Source organism: Astyanax mexicanus, chromosome 2 (assembly GCF_023375975.1).
Source record: "Astyanax mexicanus isolate ESR-SI-001 chromosome 2, AstMex3_surface, whole genome shotgun sequence".
Classification (NCBI taxonomy): domain Eukaryota; kingdom Metazoa; phylum Chordata; class Actinopteri; order Characiformes; family Acestrorhamphidae; genus Astyanax; species Astyanax mexicanus.
Window position 1 is genome coordinate 30,940,632 of NC_064409.1, and position 16,241 is coordinate 30,956,872.

Here is a 16,241-nt window from a genome sequence, read left to right on the forward strand (position 1 = left end):
AAGGTGGAGAAACAGCAGCTGAATTAAAAAGCAGCTTACTTTTTTTTCTTTTCTTCCTTTTTTGTGTTGTTCCAATGTTAATAAATAAATAAACAAACATGTAATATTAAAGAATTTGAAATTGCAACAGTGTTCTGGGAGGAGTGTTGCATTTTCTGAAAGAAGTGCAGGAATGGAAATATTTTATATATTGTTTCCAACAATTCAGAAAAGTAATTTGATTCATCCAGGAAAAGAAAACATATTTAAACATTTGCATTTCTTGTTTTATTTCCAGTAATCACACATAAAACTTCTGTGAAGATGATCAGTGATCGCCCCTCTAGTTTAAGTGACACATTGCACAAAAAAATGGCACCAAAGACAAACCGGACGCAAGTCTGAACTCAACGCACACTACGATAAAGAAAAAAAGAACAAAAAAAGAGCAGAAAAGCCCATTTTCCTTCTCTTCTATAATGTGCCTGCTGGTGCTGGGAAGAGCTGTCTCGGCCGATCCACTACATGCCAGCTCTCCGAGCAGGAAACGTGAGGTGACTCTCAAACGACGATTCAGAAATTCTCCACAAGTATCTGCACAGCTTCCTAAAGTAGTGGATATTTGATCCGGTCATTTGCTGCTGAGAGAAATCTTTACAGTGAATAACTTTACTATTCGGCAGATCATCCTAGAAAAAGCTGCTGTATTTAACGCTGAATTTGTTAACACTGTAGAGCTGGATTTGATCCACTTATTTTCTACATGGTGGACATGCTGTTATCTTAAAGGCTCTGTAAATGAACTCTGCTGCTACTGTCTGAATGAACTGATTATACAGGCATGTCTAATGTGTGGGTGAGATTTTAGATTTTGTTCAATAGCATGCATTGTTCCCTATTCTATACCCCATACTGGAAAACAGCTAAGGGATTCTTGAAAATCAAGTTATTGTCAATTAATATCCTACAGTGATTAGAATCCTCAGTTTTTACACTGCAGCAGACATCTATACTGTGTCTTTAAAGGGAAATTCCACAGATTTTCACAATCTCTGCAGTAATCTATTGTTCATCTTTAAGAAAATGTATTAAGAGTGGTTTTCTTTGTCGTAATAAATTCACAGTGATCGTCACAGGAACCAGAGGGTGGAAGAATTTAACTTTTTTTTTTTGTTGCTATTATAAGTTATTTTGACATTATGTCAAGAAGTGCCTTCTTGAATGGAGAAATAGAAGTTTAAATAATTTTAGGTTTTTGTGATGTAAAAAAGTTCAATGAAAGAGATCGTGTTCTGAGACCAAGTTTCCAAATGAGACCAAGCACCATTTATGGTAGAGGAGGGCAGTGTGACCACATCTTATATTATTGTGTTGTTTTCATGGTGAATAATATATATAATAATATAATAATAATAATATAATTTTCCTGAGCATATTATATACATGGACAATGACCAATGAAAACAGATGAGCTGTATGTTTTATTACTGAGAATATAATTAAGTAACGTTTATTAAAGTGAAGTGCAGCACATTATAATGTGGGTTTAGGGTTATATTTTTAGGAATATGGCACTATTGATGGATTTTGTCTGCATGTCAATATATCACAAATAATACTGTTTATCATACAAGTTTATCATGTTATCATATATATTAATCGTTCACCTCTAATACATGCATTTTTAATACAGCTGTCAGCGAAACAAATAAAAATAAAAACATGTGCAGGTGGGTTTGGATAGTAAATTAAATGACAACACTATATAGACAGAAGTATTGCCTATACCTTGCCTGTAGTTTCGGTTTAATCTGAACTCAAATGTATTATCCTGTAGGAGGAGCTGTTGCTAACTTTTTCTACTAGATTTTGGAGCACTGCTGTGACGATCTGATTGCTGAACTCCCATTCCAGAGAACACAGTTCCACTGCTGCACAGCTCAATACTGGGGGGATTTAACCTTTCAAATAATTGTATTGTTCTTCTTGTCTTCAGTGTCTTTTTGTCTTATATGTCTAACAGGGATCTTAAGATACAACACTTTACTGTATCTTGTGCTTTTTCCTTTTTATTTTTCCCATTTTTTAGTGCATATTATTGAATTGTTAAATGTCTGAATGTTTAGTGCTGCACTGTGGGTCTGAGAGTAACTGTGCTGTACAGTATTGCAGTATTGACTTTAATGTCATCAATGAACACCACTTAATGCATTCGTTTTTTAGATGTATTTTTGGGTTAAAGACATTGTGCTCTTGGTTGCTATAACCACCACTGTAAATAAAGGTGAGTTTATTAAACCACTCTCAACTACTTTTTTCTACATCTTGATGACGGAGCTGTGCAGAGAATTTGAAAAAACGGTATAATTTTCCTTTAAGAGAGTGTGCTGTATCGTGGTATAGAGTGTGCTCACAGTCATGAGACTCTGAAGAAGAGCTGAAGAAGAACTCTAAGGACTGTCTGTAGTATCAGTAGTGCTATACTGGGGCTCTAAACTCATTTTCAGTTTATAACAACAGAGAATTTACACTTCCAGTCACTCAAAGTCCAGCTGTTCAGACCTCAGACACAAGTTTAAACAGAAACGCTTGAAGATACGATGTACCGGGATACCGGACTTGCGTGACCATTACAGATAGTTTCACATTGGCTGATACAGTTGCGAATACAGCTGTTGCACACCTCATACGTTGTAAGCACAAATACAGGTGATAACAGTTGAATATCAAACAGCTTCACCACCTTCAAGCCTCCGCACATGAAGGACACACCCCACTTCATGCATCCCTCCTGGAACAGATATGTTTCTTGTCCGAGTTGATCAGTTGGTTAAGCCAGTCAAACTCAACAGGTCTTGGAGTTCCCTTTTAAACTGATGTTGTTTTATCATTCAGTCTGCGAGTCAGCTACTGTTGATTATGTGTGAGAATACTGATATGCACATTCCTGTTCTGGACACTCCAGACACTTTGGGTTCCCTCAGCTTTGATGCGGTAAAGTCCTCTAAGCGTGGGTTTTGTTCTTGAACTTGTTCCGCAATGAAACAGTCCAGCCAGTAGGAGGAGCTGTTGCGAAGAGCACAGAAGCTGCTGCTCAGTTCACTCTCCACAGTGGCGTAACACAGCTGAGCATCAGCGTAGCAGCGCATAGCGTACAGTACAGAGAATACAGTGCAAATCATACAGTACCGAATGTGGGCAGTTTAAACCGTGCCTTGTCACCTCAACAAATCCTATATCCAGTGGGCCCTAGTACCAAAGAATAGTTTGTGTGTGTGGAGAAAGTTTTACAGCAGTAGATAACGCACGCACACGCAGATGCACATACACACTTCACTTATACGGAATGTTCCCCTGCAGGGAGTGGCAGTGTGACAGTTAAGAGTCCGACGCAGCTGGCTTTAGCGCTTTTTAGCATGCTGCAGCCGCAGAAACCAAGGCAATGAATACTAACACTATTCCATGTGTACGGGTTACAATGTGTGTGAAACGAGCACACGAAATTACACTCTACAACAGCCTAGAACAAACTCGGAGACTGAACCCCTGGACAAACGCCTGGTCCTCCTGCTCTTCACTGTGCTGCGCACTCAGCCGTGTCCACTGGCAGGGTTATACAGATAACTCCTGAGATAAAAAAAAATATATATAATAAAAATAAAACAAAATAACAAAACAAACAAAAAACTCTAACACTAATCCAAGTTTCTTTTTCTTGCCTCCACTAGAGGGCGCCAGTGCTTCAACATGCTCTCGCCTCCATGGCTCCCACTAGAACATTTTGCAGTCACTTTCTCTCTTCACGACCAGGGTTGCAGAAAGTATCCTGGCTTGTGGACGGACGGTGATGTAGGTTCCTTAAGGCAAATGTTTTCTTCTGTCATGCTTTTACCAATTCGAACAACAGAATGGGGGTAACTTGGGTGGTGTCTTTCTCTCCTTGGCTGCAGTTTTCTTCTCGTTTTTTTTGTTGTTGTTGTAGGCCTCTAAGCAGAGAACAGATGTCTGAAGCAAAGGAGAGTGAAGTGCTTTGCCACAGCCTGCAACAAACACAAAGCCACGCCTGGATTAGATTTAGCAAAACATCAAAAGTTAGGGTCAGTTTTCTGGGCTGGGATTTAGTCAGGTCAAAGACTACACTTTCCTTTCGAAATGTCCATTCAAAATACTATGTACCATATTTTTCGGACTTTAAGGCATACTTGAAATCCTTTAATTTTTTCCAAATATCATCAGTGTGCCTTATAATCCTTATAATGCGCCTTATGTAAGAATTTTACCAGTCAGGTTGTAAGGAGCAGTCAAGCTGCTCTGCTTAAGTGCAGCGTTATACAGAAGTTTCAGCAGTATTAGCAGTAGTTGCTTAGTTCAACATTTGTAAGTTAAAAGAACCATAAGCAGAAAAGGTACAAAGGTTCTTATCCTTTTCCCTGAAGGAAACACAGCTCATGAGAAAACAAAATGTTTTTTTTTTAGATAAGCCTCATTAATATTTTATTATAGTTAATCTTATTAGTAGGTATGATGATTCATTTTTTATAAAAAAAATTCTCTACCTTTAGTCTGCTCTCTGCAAATATCACATTTTTGTTGTGTTAAATAAAACTTGATTAACTCCAGTCTTTAACTCAATAACAGTAATTGCGACTTTATATTTTAGCTACAGCATTGTTATTTGAGTAAGACAACAAAACAATTTGAATGATTGAAATAAACGTTTTAGTTTTCTATTTGCATACGTACTTGTCGTGGGCATCATTAGGACTTGGTGACGTTCTCATAGATCACATCACTTGTGAGACTCTGCTGTTTCTTCTTTTTCCACATAAGCAGGACGCACTGATGAATGAAGACGTACTGCTCCTGCACAGGAGGTTCAACAACAGTTCAGCACTTGCATTTTTATATGTGCTCCAAGCTTATAAAGAATATTTCTTTTTTATTATTTATTTATTCTATGACTGATAACAGATGCTCATAGAGACAAGACAGATATCAAATCCCCCTCATTACCTCTGTTTGAACCATGGAGAGTCGATGGGAGCGCATCTCTGATACCATGCCCAAAATATCAGCGTACTCATGCTCCCGAATGTGCTGCATCAGACGGTCCAGAGCAATGAACGTGCCCGTCCGACCCACTCCAGCACTGCAAACAGAAACCACATAAAAACAAGCGTTCAGATCCTTCTTCCTTTCATATGATTTATATCTGAATAATTCCTGCTTTTACTAATACATTTATTAATCACGGTCACAGCAAGCAGTCACACAGACAATACAGAGAACCCACTTACAATAAAAACAGTATACATAAATACACTATACAGCTCTGTACAAAAATAAGAGATCACTTCAGTTTCTGAATCAGTTTCTCTGATGTTGTTTTATTCTATAAACTATGGACAACATTTCTCTCAAATTCCAAATAAAAATATTGTCATTTAGAGCATTTATTTCCAGTCCATATTCATAAAGTTTTAAGAGTTTAGAAATCAATATTTGGTGGAATAACCCTGGTTTTTAATCACAGTTTTTATGCATCTTGGCATGTTCTCCTCCACCAGTCTTACACACTGCTTTTGGATAACTTTATGCCACTACTGGTGCAAAAATGCAAGCAGTTCAGTTTGGTTTGATGGCTTGTGATCACCAATCTTCCTCTTGATTATATTCCAGAGTTCTTCAATTTGGTAAAATCAAAGAAACTCAAGTTTAATTGGTGCTTAATTAACACATTATAGACTGTCTTAACTACCTCAGGGGGGCGCTTCATGGCACTAAACAGGACAAACTGAATTTGTACAACAGGCAAGAAAGAAAAATGGTGAATCTGTGTATTTAGAGCAGTCTAAAAATAAAAATTTAAATGAAATCATCCAGTTACAACTGCACCCAACTACCTTGAATGTGTCTGATGGAGGTCACAGAAAGAGAGGGCCAGCAGTCCTTACAAACAGCAGGTGCTCGACAGCAGGAGCAGCATGAGCCAAATCAAGCCAGTGTCCAGCTGCTACGTTTAACCTCAGGCCTGAGACTGTGACAGCAAGCCTGTCTGAGCTGAGAGCTCACTGACAGCTATGTGAGAAACTCAACTACAGGCAGTAAGATTAAACAGAGGCACAACAGAATTAAAGCTTTACTAAAGCAACGTATCAAAGTCCTTATAGACAAGTCTGTTCACTTGCCAGACATTGTTGCAATGCAGTTCAGCAGTTTCTATTCACACAAAACTAGCCTTCAATATGAATAGGGAGAGACCGAAGAAGGAAATATACAGCTCTGAAAAAAATAAGAGAGAGCACTTAAAAATGTTAAGTTTCTTTGATTTTACCAAATTGAAAAACCTCTGGAATATAATCAAGAGTAAGATGAATGATCACAAGCCATCAAACCAAGCTGAACTGCTTGAATTGTTGCACCAGGAGTGGCATAAAGTTATTAAAAAGCAGTGTGTAAGACTGATGCATGAAAACTGTGATTAAAACCAGGGTTATTCTACCAAATATTGATTTTTTAACACTTAACCACTTTATAAATATGAACTTGTTTTCTTTGCATTATTTGTGGTCTGAAAGCTCTACATCTTTTTTGTTATTTCAGCCATTTCTCATTTTCTGCGTAGCAGTAGAATTTCAGAAACTTATAAAATCAAATAGTTTGTAATGTTTGGTACAAAAATGCATGTAAAATGTTATTTATTGGGCTTGTCTTGTATTTGGTGCTAGCACATGTCACCGCTCTCACGGTGTAACCAGCAAGCTGATTAGCTGCTCTATTGACGGGCGGGACTTCATCCACAAACTGATGCCATGTTGAATGTTACAATAAATTCAATACATATTTCAACCAGTAACCTGTCTGCTCACATACAATGTTTCAGAATGTGTTTGCTCTAATGGCTAACCCATGTTTAAGAGTAGCTATGATTTGCAATAGTGCTGTGTGGCGTAAAAGTGAAAAATAATCATACTCTTTCTTAGACAGGGGCATGCCACAAGTCATGATTGACTTGATCGAGACAAAAGATTATCAAATAAAAGAAGCCCTGAAGAAAAATAAACTCTAAAGATTGTACAGCTTGACCTCAACATATGAAAAAAAGAGCATGATTTTACACTTCTTGGAGGAATACTACTGAAATCCATACACTGTAACTATTTTAGTTTATTAGAGGATGTATTATTTTAAAGCAAAGACACAATTTTTTTAATACATTTAAACAACTGTTGAAGGCAGCACATGTATCTATTTATGCCTCAAAGTGAAAGAGAAACCCAGTTGAAGAAAAGCTTCATTTAGTTTGCAGAAAACTGAAGCATTCTTTTTCTGTAGAACAGAGGGGCTTAAACCCAGGGTCTAAGGTTCATTGCTGTGGTTTGAGAATAAAACAGGGAATGTGGCTTAGAGGCACTGTTAACTGTAAAGCTGGGTTACATGAAGCAATCTTAAGCAGCTCACAGATACTGTGAAACATGGACTAATAATATACGTACACTAAATGCAGTCTGTGTATTCAGGTATGCAATAAAAAAGTCCTACAGTGTAGATTCTCAATGATTAAACTGGATTATACTTTAATGGTATAGAGCATAATGTCACAGTCAGGCAAAAACAGCTCCAAAATATCAAATGAAAAAAATATATATATTTTGATCCATTCATCATGAAAATGACAACATACAAAGATCACCTGCCAGATTCACATTCAGATATTGTAAGTAAGAGGACTTAAGGAACAATGGATTCTCCACCCACAACATTCACTGCTGCTGTGACCAAGGCAGGTGTTGACTAGCTGTCCACTGCTACTGGTGTGTATTCACTGCCAAAATCACTAGTGGAGTGAACACCTACCTCATCTGTCCTATATATGTATATATACACATATATATAACCTATCCCACTCGACCCTCGATGCCGCCTCCACCCCAGCCCTTTCTCTCAACAGGGCAGGGCCTGCCTTCTCCCAAAAGCCAAGGGTCATAACATTTTTGATTAGCTGACATTATAATGTTGACATTATAAGCTTGCATTATAGAGGGTTCTGTTATTGTAACAAAAATACCTTCTGTAATGCAGTATTATTTAGTTGATACTTTACCTTTTTCCCCCTAAATGCACAAACAATAGAAAAAGTGGGGACAAACAATGTTGAATAAAACTGTGTGCAGTCACTACGCCATCACCTTCGGGTTCGTGGAAGATTAGGATTTGTCTTGATACAGTCTCTGTAACGTCCTCTTAACCAGACTCTTCTGCCTCACACTGAATCAATAACTGGCAACCAGCCACAACGATTGCAACTGTCTACTCAGCCCACTTTGTAACAGTAGTCCACTGTAGTGTAAATTAGTCTAAATGCTTCACTGATGTGCTTCTGAGACTCTCTAACATTAACAGAGCTCTCATACTCCACTTGTTTCAGACTGGTTTTCTCTGAATGACCACTAAACATTGCCAAGGACTGCGGGTTTTTTTTTTGTGGTTCAGAATTTTTAATATTATCTGCTAGAGTTTCTGCCTCTTGCTAGCTGAGCTCAAACTGCAGTCGGATGACTGAATGACTGAATGGGGCTGTTACAAGTATCCAGTGTGAATCACATTACCCTCTCAGCTGCTTGATGCTTTAACTATCACACTGGCGTTCTGTGAATGAATCCATTGTTCTCATTCTTTTCTCCTGAAATAATGCAAACCCTTATAAAAAAGAACTGAAGAATACCACTGGAATAAAGAGCGAGTGTAGAACTCTCCACTGAGCTGTAGAGGAACTTCTATGTGTTTTTTTCTCTCACAGACAGTGGATGGAATTTATTAGTTACATTTGCTCGGTAACATGTATCTCAAAACGTTTTTTTTCTAATGATAATATGTTTATTGAGTACATTTGTTAATAAAAAGTAATCTATCCTTTAAATTAATTCAATTTAAATCTGTCTGCATGCTGATGCAGGGTAGAAGAGTACAATGATATAATATTGGAGCTAACGTGCATATAAGTGAAAGTGAGGTACAGTATTTGGGGAAGACTAGGGTGTCCAGGTTGTGGTTGTAACCAGACAAGCTAAAGTATACATAGATCTTTCTGTTCATATGTGTAGGTGTAGTTCTTATGCTTGTCGATATACAGCCCTGGGAAAAAATAAGAGAGCACTTAAAAATTATGAGTTTCTTTGATTTTACCAAATTGAAATCCTCTGGAATATAATCAAGAGTAAGATGGATGATCACAAACCATTAAACCATCAAGCTGAACTGCACCAGGAGTGGCATAAAGTTATCCAAAAGCAGTATGTAATATTGGTGTAGGAGAACGTGCCAAGACGCATGAAAACTGTAATTAAAAACCAGGGTTATCCCACCAAATACTGAATTCTGAACTATTGAAACTGTCTTTGATTTTTCAAGGTCTGAAAGCTCAATGTTTAAATGTTCATTTTACACAAACATATATATATATATATATATATATATATATATATATATATATATATATATATATATATATATATATAAATAGCAAAATCAGAGAAACTGGTTTAGAAACTGAAGTTGTCTCCTAATTTTTTTTGTCTAATTTTCTTTACAGTCCATTGTTCATTGTTATAAATTGTCTTAATATAACACTAATATTGTTTATTGCGCTTATGTTTGGGAAAATATATTGTCCAAACAAATATAGTTATTGTAACAGTAACTAATATAGCTAATATAGGATAAATTAGTGTTTTCATTAATTCAGTAGTATTTCTAAATGTCTTCATTCTCCTTAAAAATGTGTAAAAAAAAAAATAAAGATAAAAAATAAAAACAATGAAGTCTTTCAGAAAGAGCACTGTGGTAGTCACAGCCTGAAGCTGTTGGGAGATAAATATTTCACTGATGTAAGAATATTTTTACTCCTACATGTGATTAAGCTGCTCTACACACCTCTGGGTTAGTACGGTCATTGTTTAGATGTTTTCAACACAGCAAACATATTTCCTCAGTTTTCTTTCTTTTCAGCCTATCAAAACCTGATATATAAAGATATCCAGAGAGCTTCTTCTGAAGCAGAGCAGTGCTCACCTGCAGTGGACTATAACTGGCCCTTTAGTCCTGTTGACCTGCTGACGGACAAGCTGCACAAACTGCAGGATGCTCTCAATGGCGTTCACCGTGGGGACCCCGTGGTCAGGCCAAGACGTGTAGTTAAAATGCAGAACGTCCTGCGTCTCATCTGCCTGTAGGGGGCAACAGCAACAGCTACACTGAGAGCAAGTCATGAGACAGAGGAGCACAAGACACAAACCTGACTCCACACACAACAGCTCTCAAGAGCTGTGACTCACAACACGCAGTACTAGCTGCTAGCATGAGCTATTTAAAAACCCACCACATCTAGTTCCGTCACATACTATTTATGCAGTGTTGGTCTTTCTTTCTTAGAAAAAGAAAAGAAGAAAGAAGCAGCTGCACTGAAAATAACTCATACACACCAGTACACATAAGGCACACTGGATTATAAGGCGCATTATGCAACAATAGTAAGGAATAGGGGTGTTCCATGTTTTCCTTCTAATTCAGTTGGTCTCACTGCTGGGTGGTGGCTTGGCTAAGCTAAGCTAAGCTAAAAAAAACGAATGCTGGATGTAAATCTACACATATTTCTCTAACGAAAACTGTTTATTTTGGTGAGTAAAGCACTTCCTTTTATTTACAGTAGACTTAGATTTGCAAATTTCCTGGGTGCGGCACCATTAGCATTAGCAGCCAACCGCTAGTGCTAGGCTAATGCCGCCCAACAGCGCTACACTGAGATACCCTGAGTCTTCCGGTAAGCCAGGGCAATATTATATAGCACATAGTTTGCCCCACGTTGCATGTTTAAACATGGTAAACACACAGGCTACAGTCTGATATACTTGCCTCTGGATGGCAAAAAAGAAAGAACGCTTAGTGCGGTTAACCGGTAATACTAATGCTGCTCCAGTTGAGCTAGCCAGAGTTAGCAGCAGGCTACAGGCCAAAAATACTCACCTTTGAATGGCTAAAGAGCTAGCGCTAAGCGCGGTTTTCGGCTAATGCTACTCCAGTCCCGAGTCTCAGTACTGGAGAACCCCACTCCACAGCAGAGTGGCTTTACTGCTCCTTACAGCAGTAAATAATGATCCCAATTTCAGTTGGAAACAATGACCACAGCAGATTTTCAGGCTGTATTTTTAGTTTGCAAAAGCACTTCTGCTTGTGTAGTCACTAGTCCCTCACTCAGACAGAACACAATATATACACCTCTGCCCCAAGCACTGGACACTAATGGGCAGATTAGTAAAAGAGCTAGGCTAAGGGGCGTGGCCAATGTAGCATGTTATTTACTCAGTTCTACAGTGCAACCTCATAATTAATCTATGACCACAGCATTCTTCTATCAACATGTTTCTGAAAGGTAGACGGTTTTTAGCTTAAAACCTCTGTTTCACTCATTAGTTTAAAAATTGTGAACAGTTGTTCCAAGTTACATTTATAGTTTCTTTTATAAAACACTTTTTAGTTTGTGGTTTTGGTGCTTCTGAGTGCTGGTAAAGCAGTAACTTCTGCACTGTGATTAGGGTTGTAACGATGTTGACATATGTTTTAAGTCAACTAATCATTGCAGCGCTAATTTTGATACAGATGCTTTCTAGCATCTCCTGTCTCTCATATACTCACATATCCCAGCCGAAAGTTCCTGATGGTCCACTCAGGAGACTCGCTCTCCGACAGCATCTCCACTGTGATCTCCCCATATGACACGGGCTCATCTGTAAACGGCCAGTAGTGATCACACTTCACCTGCGGGAGAAACCACAGAACATATTAACAAAAATAACAGGCATAATTTATAGTACACCATTCCCAATAACATGTGGATGCTTGGATTTGTCTTTATTAATCAGCATTATTCAAACACTATATGTCCAAATACTTGTGGACACCCTTCTAATAAAAGAATTCAAGCCATACAAAGATGTTGTCCTTGCATTTTCATTTATTGTTAAAAATTTCAGGATAAATGTGCTAATAGAAATGATCCAGTATTACTTTCAATAAAACACCTTTACATTGACTTCTATTGAGAAAAACAAACAAACATTTGGTTTCATGTAAAGCTGTAATTTGAGAGAAACAGTGTTTGTGTAACAGTGCTGATATGCTTATTTAGAAAAAAAAACATGCTTTTGCATCTTTGATTACACAGTTACACAGTATTGTCTGGGGTGTTGATACCACATTGTGAAACTTTAATAAAAAATACATAAACCTCAAAAATTCTACATAAACTGTAGTTTTGTAAATGTATTTATATGTATGTTTATTTTTTGATAAAACCCATTTTAAGAGGCAATAAACAAATATAGTTTGCACAAATTTGAAAAAGGCTAAAAAATGTGAGGGGTAGTTTGGACAGGTAACTGGTTGATGTATGGGTTTAAAGGCAGGGCAGGAGGGAGTGCTGATTGGCTGAGCAGCATCAGTGTGCCTCTGATAGCGGTGAGATGCAGATGGTGGGACGTCAGCAGGGGGGTTGTATTATTGATTGACTGATCTGCAATATTATGATGTGTCTGCGTACCAAAGTACACAAACACATCATCCACGCCTATAGCACAGTTGAACCTGAGAGGGCGCTGCAGAGGTGGAAATTACCATAATAAAAAGCCTTTTTAAAGGGTTAGAAAATGTTTCTTAATGTTTTAAGCAGCACTTCAAAGGAACATGTTTCAGCTATTAATGAAAAAAAAATAGTTTTCAGGGTTTAGTGGCTCTTTAAGGTGAAAAAGCCCATTCATTTGAGTTTTGTACTTTTACAAAAATCTATTTGCTAAAGAGCTGTCAGTGTTTAAACAGTGTTAAAAAATGTGTAAAACACTTTTCTAACACTCAGTCAGATCCTACACAGAAATCCAGTTCAGATCATCCTCTTTTTCCTCTGTAATGATTGTGGGCTTGAGTTAAGCGAAGCTGTCACTTTCTGCGCTCATTAATTACGGTGCCATGGGGTCCAGAAGAATAAAGGACAGACTCAACCAAGTTGCCATGGGAACTGACCCTCCTGCGCTCGTTGCACTGAGTCAACATGACGATGACGTGTGAGTTCTGCTGCAGCACCATCTTCCAGAAATCGTTGCGTGTCTCTGGGAGCGGCCCCTGCGTGGCGATGTACTCACGAGGAGACTTATAGCCCTGTTGAGAACACAGTGAAGAGGTGAACATTACTCTGTTTAGTAACACTGACTAACTTCAGTCTGTTATAACGACTGAAAACAGCTGAAAGTGCAGACTAGCACCTGTTGATTCAGAAGTAATTTTAATGCAAATGTCCTTAAGATAACTGAGGTCTTCCTAATAAATAACTATGAATAAACAATTAGGCCCTTTTGGGAGAAATAAATTATATTGTCAGTTGTTTTATGAATGAATAAATTCATAAAATCTAAATAAAGTCTATATAAAGAACATTGTAGTTTTTGTCCACATTATGTAAAACATAAGAACACTTGATCTCTCCTATAAGAAAGAAATGCTCAATAAATGTTTATTTGTTGTTGTTAGGACCTTTTTACAAATTTCTTTTTCAATTATGTAGCATTTAAATAAAAAAATAAAATAATCCTTCTTACAGAATACTGTAGTGTTTATGTGCTCACAGGTGAAACGTCATGGCAGTACTCACTGGGATATAGTTGGCGTTGATGTAGTCTGAACCTTCGTCATTGTGCATAGAGATAAGCTTAACTCGACTGAAGTCATCTGTGTGAAAACATGCACCTCATCAGCGCCAGTGATAGCAGACAGTGACATAATGTCTTTATAAACACAAGAGACATAACAAAGCATATTACACACAACTTATTCTTATCACTCTGTATGTGTGTGTGCACTCTTAGTGATGACTGGGTGTGCAAGTTCACTCACATGGCAAAATGTTGGTATAGCGGTTTTTGGGTCTGTTTACTGGCAGATCAGCTGCATCATGGGAAAGGTCCAGCCCCACACTCTTCAACTCCTGTTGAATACACACACACACAAGATGATCGTGCGGGATCGTGCACTTAGAGTTCATGCCTTTAAGAGTTCAAAAACTATATTATTAAGGGAAGCAGCAGTGTGTATATAATAAAATAAGTATCAGAGTGGATCATTACTGCCCATTAGGTTACTTTAACTTTAATAAGCACAGCAAATGTTTATGGACACCCATTGCATTGTTTGTGTTTAGATACTTTAGGTACTTTTTCTGATATAGATGTGTATGTCTCTGTAAAGAAGTACTGTCAGTACAACAGGTCCCTATAGTGCAGATCTACATGAACCTATTGGCACCATGCCCAATGCCAGACATGGGCTAGAGGAATAAAAAGCCTCCAGTAGTGAGCGGTGGAGCAGTGGAACTGTGTTTCTCTGGAATGATGGTGCTCATGGTGATCATTTTATAATTGTTGAGAAGAAACCACAAACGAGCAGGTATCATTCAATACCAAATATCAACAACACCCAGAAACGCAGCCGGCTTCTCTGGACCGGAGCTCATCATTTGATCTGAAACAAAGTGAAAAAGTGTCCTGTATTCTGAAGAGTCCACATTTTAAATTGTTTTGAGAAATCATGAACATTGTGTTCTCCGGGCCAAAGGCAAGGCAAGGCAAGGCAAGTTTATTTATATAGCACCTTTCATACACAACGGTCATTCAAAGTGCTTTACAAATTAGAAAATACACAGAGAAATCAAATAAAAAAATAAAAATAAAGATAAGTCAAATTAAAAATATGTAAAAGAACAAAAAGAATTTGAAATAAAAATAAAATAAGAATAAAGCATGAATAAAACATACATGATTAAAACAAAGAGAAGTAAAATTAAAAACATGTAAAAGAACAACAAGGAATTGGAAATAAAATTAAAATAAGAAAAAACATAATATAAAAGTGCCGTTACAAAGTAAAAGTGGGCGGAGCTGCAGTGTTTTAAACTGAGCTGAAAGCCTGATCAAACATGTAGGTTTTCAGTCTGGATTTAAACATGTTTAGTGTTGGAGCTCTTCTAATGCTCTCTGTTAACTGGTTCCATTTAAGAGCAGCGTAGTAACTAAACGCTGCCTCTCCGTGTTTAGTTTTTACTTTAGGCAGCTCTAACTGAGCAGTTCCTGATGATCTGAGAGTTCTGCTCGGCTCATACTGCTGGAGCTCATTAGATAAATATGCTGGTCCTGCACCATTAACACATTTATAGACCAGTAACAGTACCTTAAAGTCTATTCTGTAACATACTGGTATCCAGTGTAGGGATTTAAGGATGGGGGTGATGTGCTCCCTTATTTTACTCCTAGTCAGAACTCTGGCTGCTGAATTCTGAATCAGCTGAAGCTGTTTGATGGTCTTTTTTGGGAGTCCAGTTAGGAGTCCATTACAGTAATCAATCCTACTAGAAATAAAGGCGTGGATGAGTTTCTCCAGATCTGCTTTAGACAGAAAATCTCTGATCTTATTTATGTTCTTGAGGTGATAAAATGCTGATTTGGTGACGGCTTTGACGTGACTGTTAAAAGTGAGAAGAGATTTGTACACCAAGATTACGCACTAGTTCTTTAGATTTTAGACTTTTTGAATCCAGATAGGTAGCTAGTCTGTGCCTCTCATTACTATTCCCAAATAAAATAATCTCTGTTTTATCTTTATTTAACTGCAGAAAGTTCTGTCCCATCCATTTATTTATCTGCTCAAGGCATTTACACAGTGAGTCAATGGGACCATAGTTGTTTGGGCAGAGGGCCATGTAGATCTGAGTGTCATCTGCATAGCTGTGGTAAGATATCCCATAGTCACGCATGATTTCACCCAGAGGAATCATATATAAATTAAATAAGAGTGGCCCAAGAATTGAACCCTGGGGTACACCACAGGTCACTGGCACAGTCTCAGACACATTATTTTCCATTTCCACAAAGTATTTCCTTCCTTGAAGGTATGAACTAAACCATTTTAGGACAGTTCCAGAAAGTCCAACCCGGTTCTCAAGTCTATCTATGAGAATGTTGTGGTCAATGGTGTCAAAAGCAGCACTGAGATCCAGCAGTAGTAGAATAGACATTTTTCCTGAGTCTGTGTTTAAGCGAATGTCATTGATAACCTTAATAAGCGCAGTCTCAGTACTATGATTGGGCCGGAAACCTGACTGAAATTGGTCTAGACAGTTATTTATGGACAGGAAGTGCATAACTTGCTTGAAGACAATTTTTTCA

The 16,241-nt window shown here is 37.8% G+C and overlaps 1 protein-coding gene across 2 annotated transcripts in view; it reads right to left on the reverse strand.

Annotated features, from left to right (window-relative positions):
- Positions 1-244: 244 nt before the first annotated feature.
- Positions 245-16,241, reverse strand: part of ptpro (protein tyrosine phosphatase receptor type O) — a 106,886-nt gene continuing 90,889 nt past the window's right edge. For both annotated transcript variants that reach the window (XM_007256014.4, XM_007256013.4), the window contains 8 exons: positions 13,918-14,008; positions 13,676-13,752; positions 13,051-13,185; positions 11,671-11,793; positions 10,051-10,205; positions 4,993-5,128; positions 4,723-4,842; positions 245-4,019 (listed from right to left, as the gene is read on the reverse strand). In XM_007256014.4, coding sequence (XP_007256076.3) covers positions 4,738-4,842; positions 4,993-5,128; positions 10,051-10,205; positions 11,671-11,793; positions 13,051-13,185; positions 13,676-13,752; positions 13,918-14,008 — 822 coding nt within the window. In that variant the 3' untranslated portion in view covers positions 245-4,019; positions 4,723-4,737. The remainder of the gene's footprint in view (positions 4,020-4,722; positions 4,843-4,992; positions 5,129-10,050; positions 10,206-11,670; positions 11,794-13,050; positions 13,186-13,675; positions 13,753-13,917; positions 14,009-16,241) is intronic.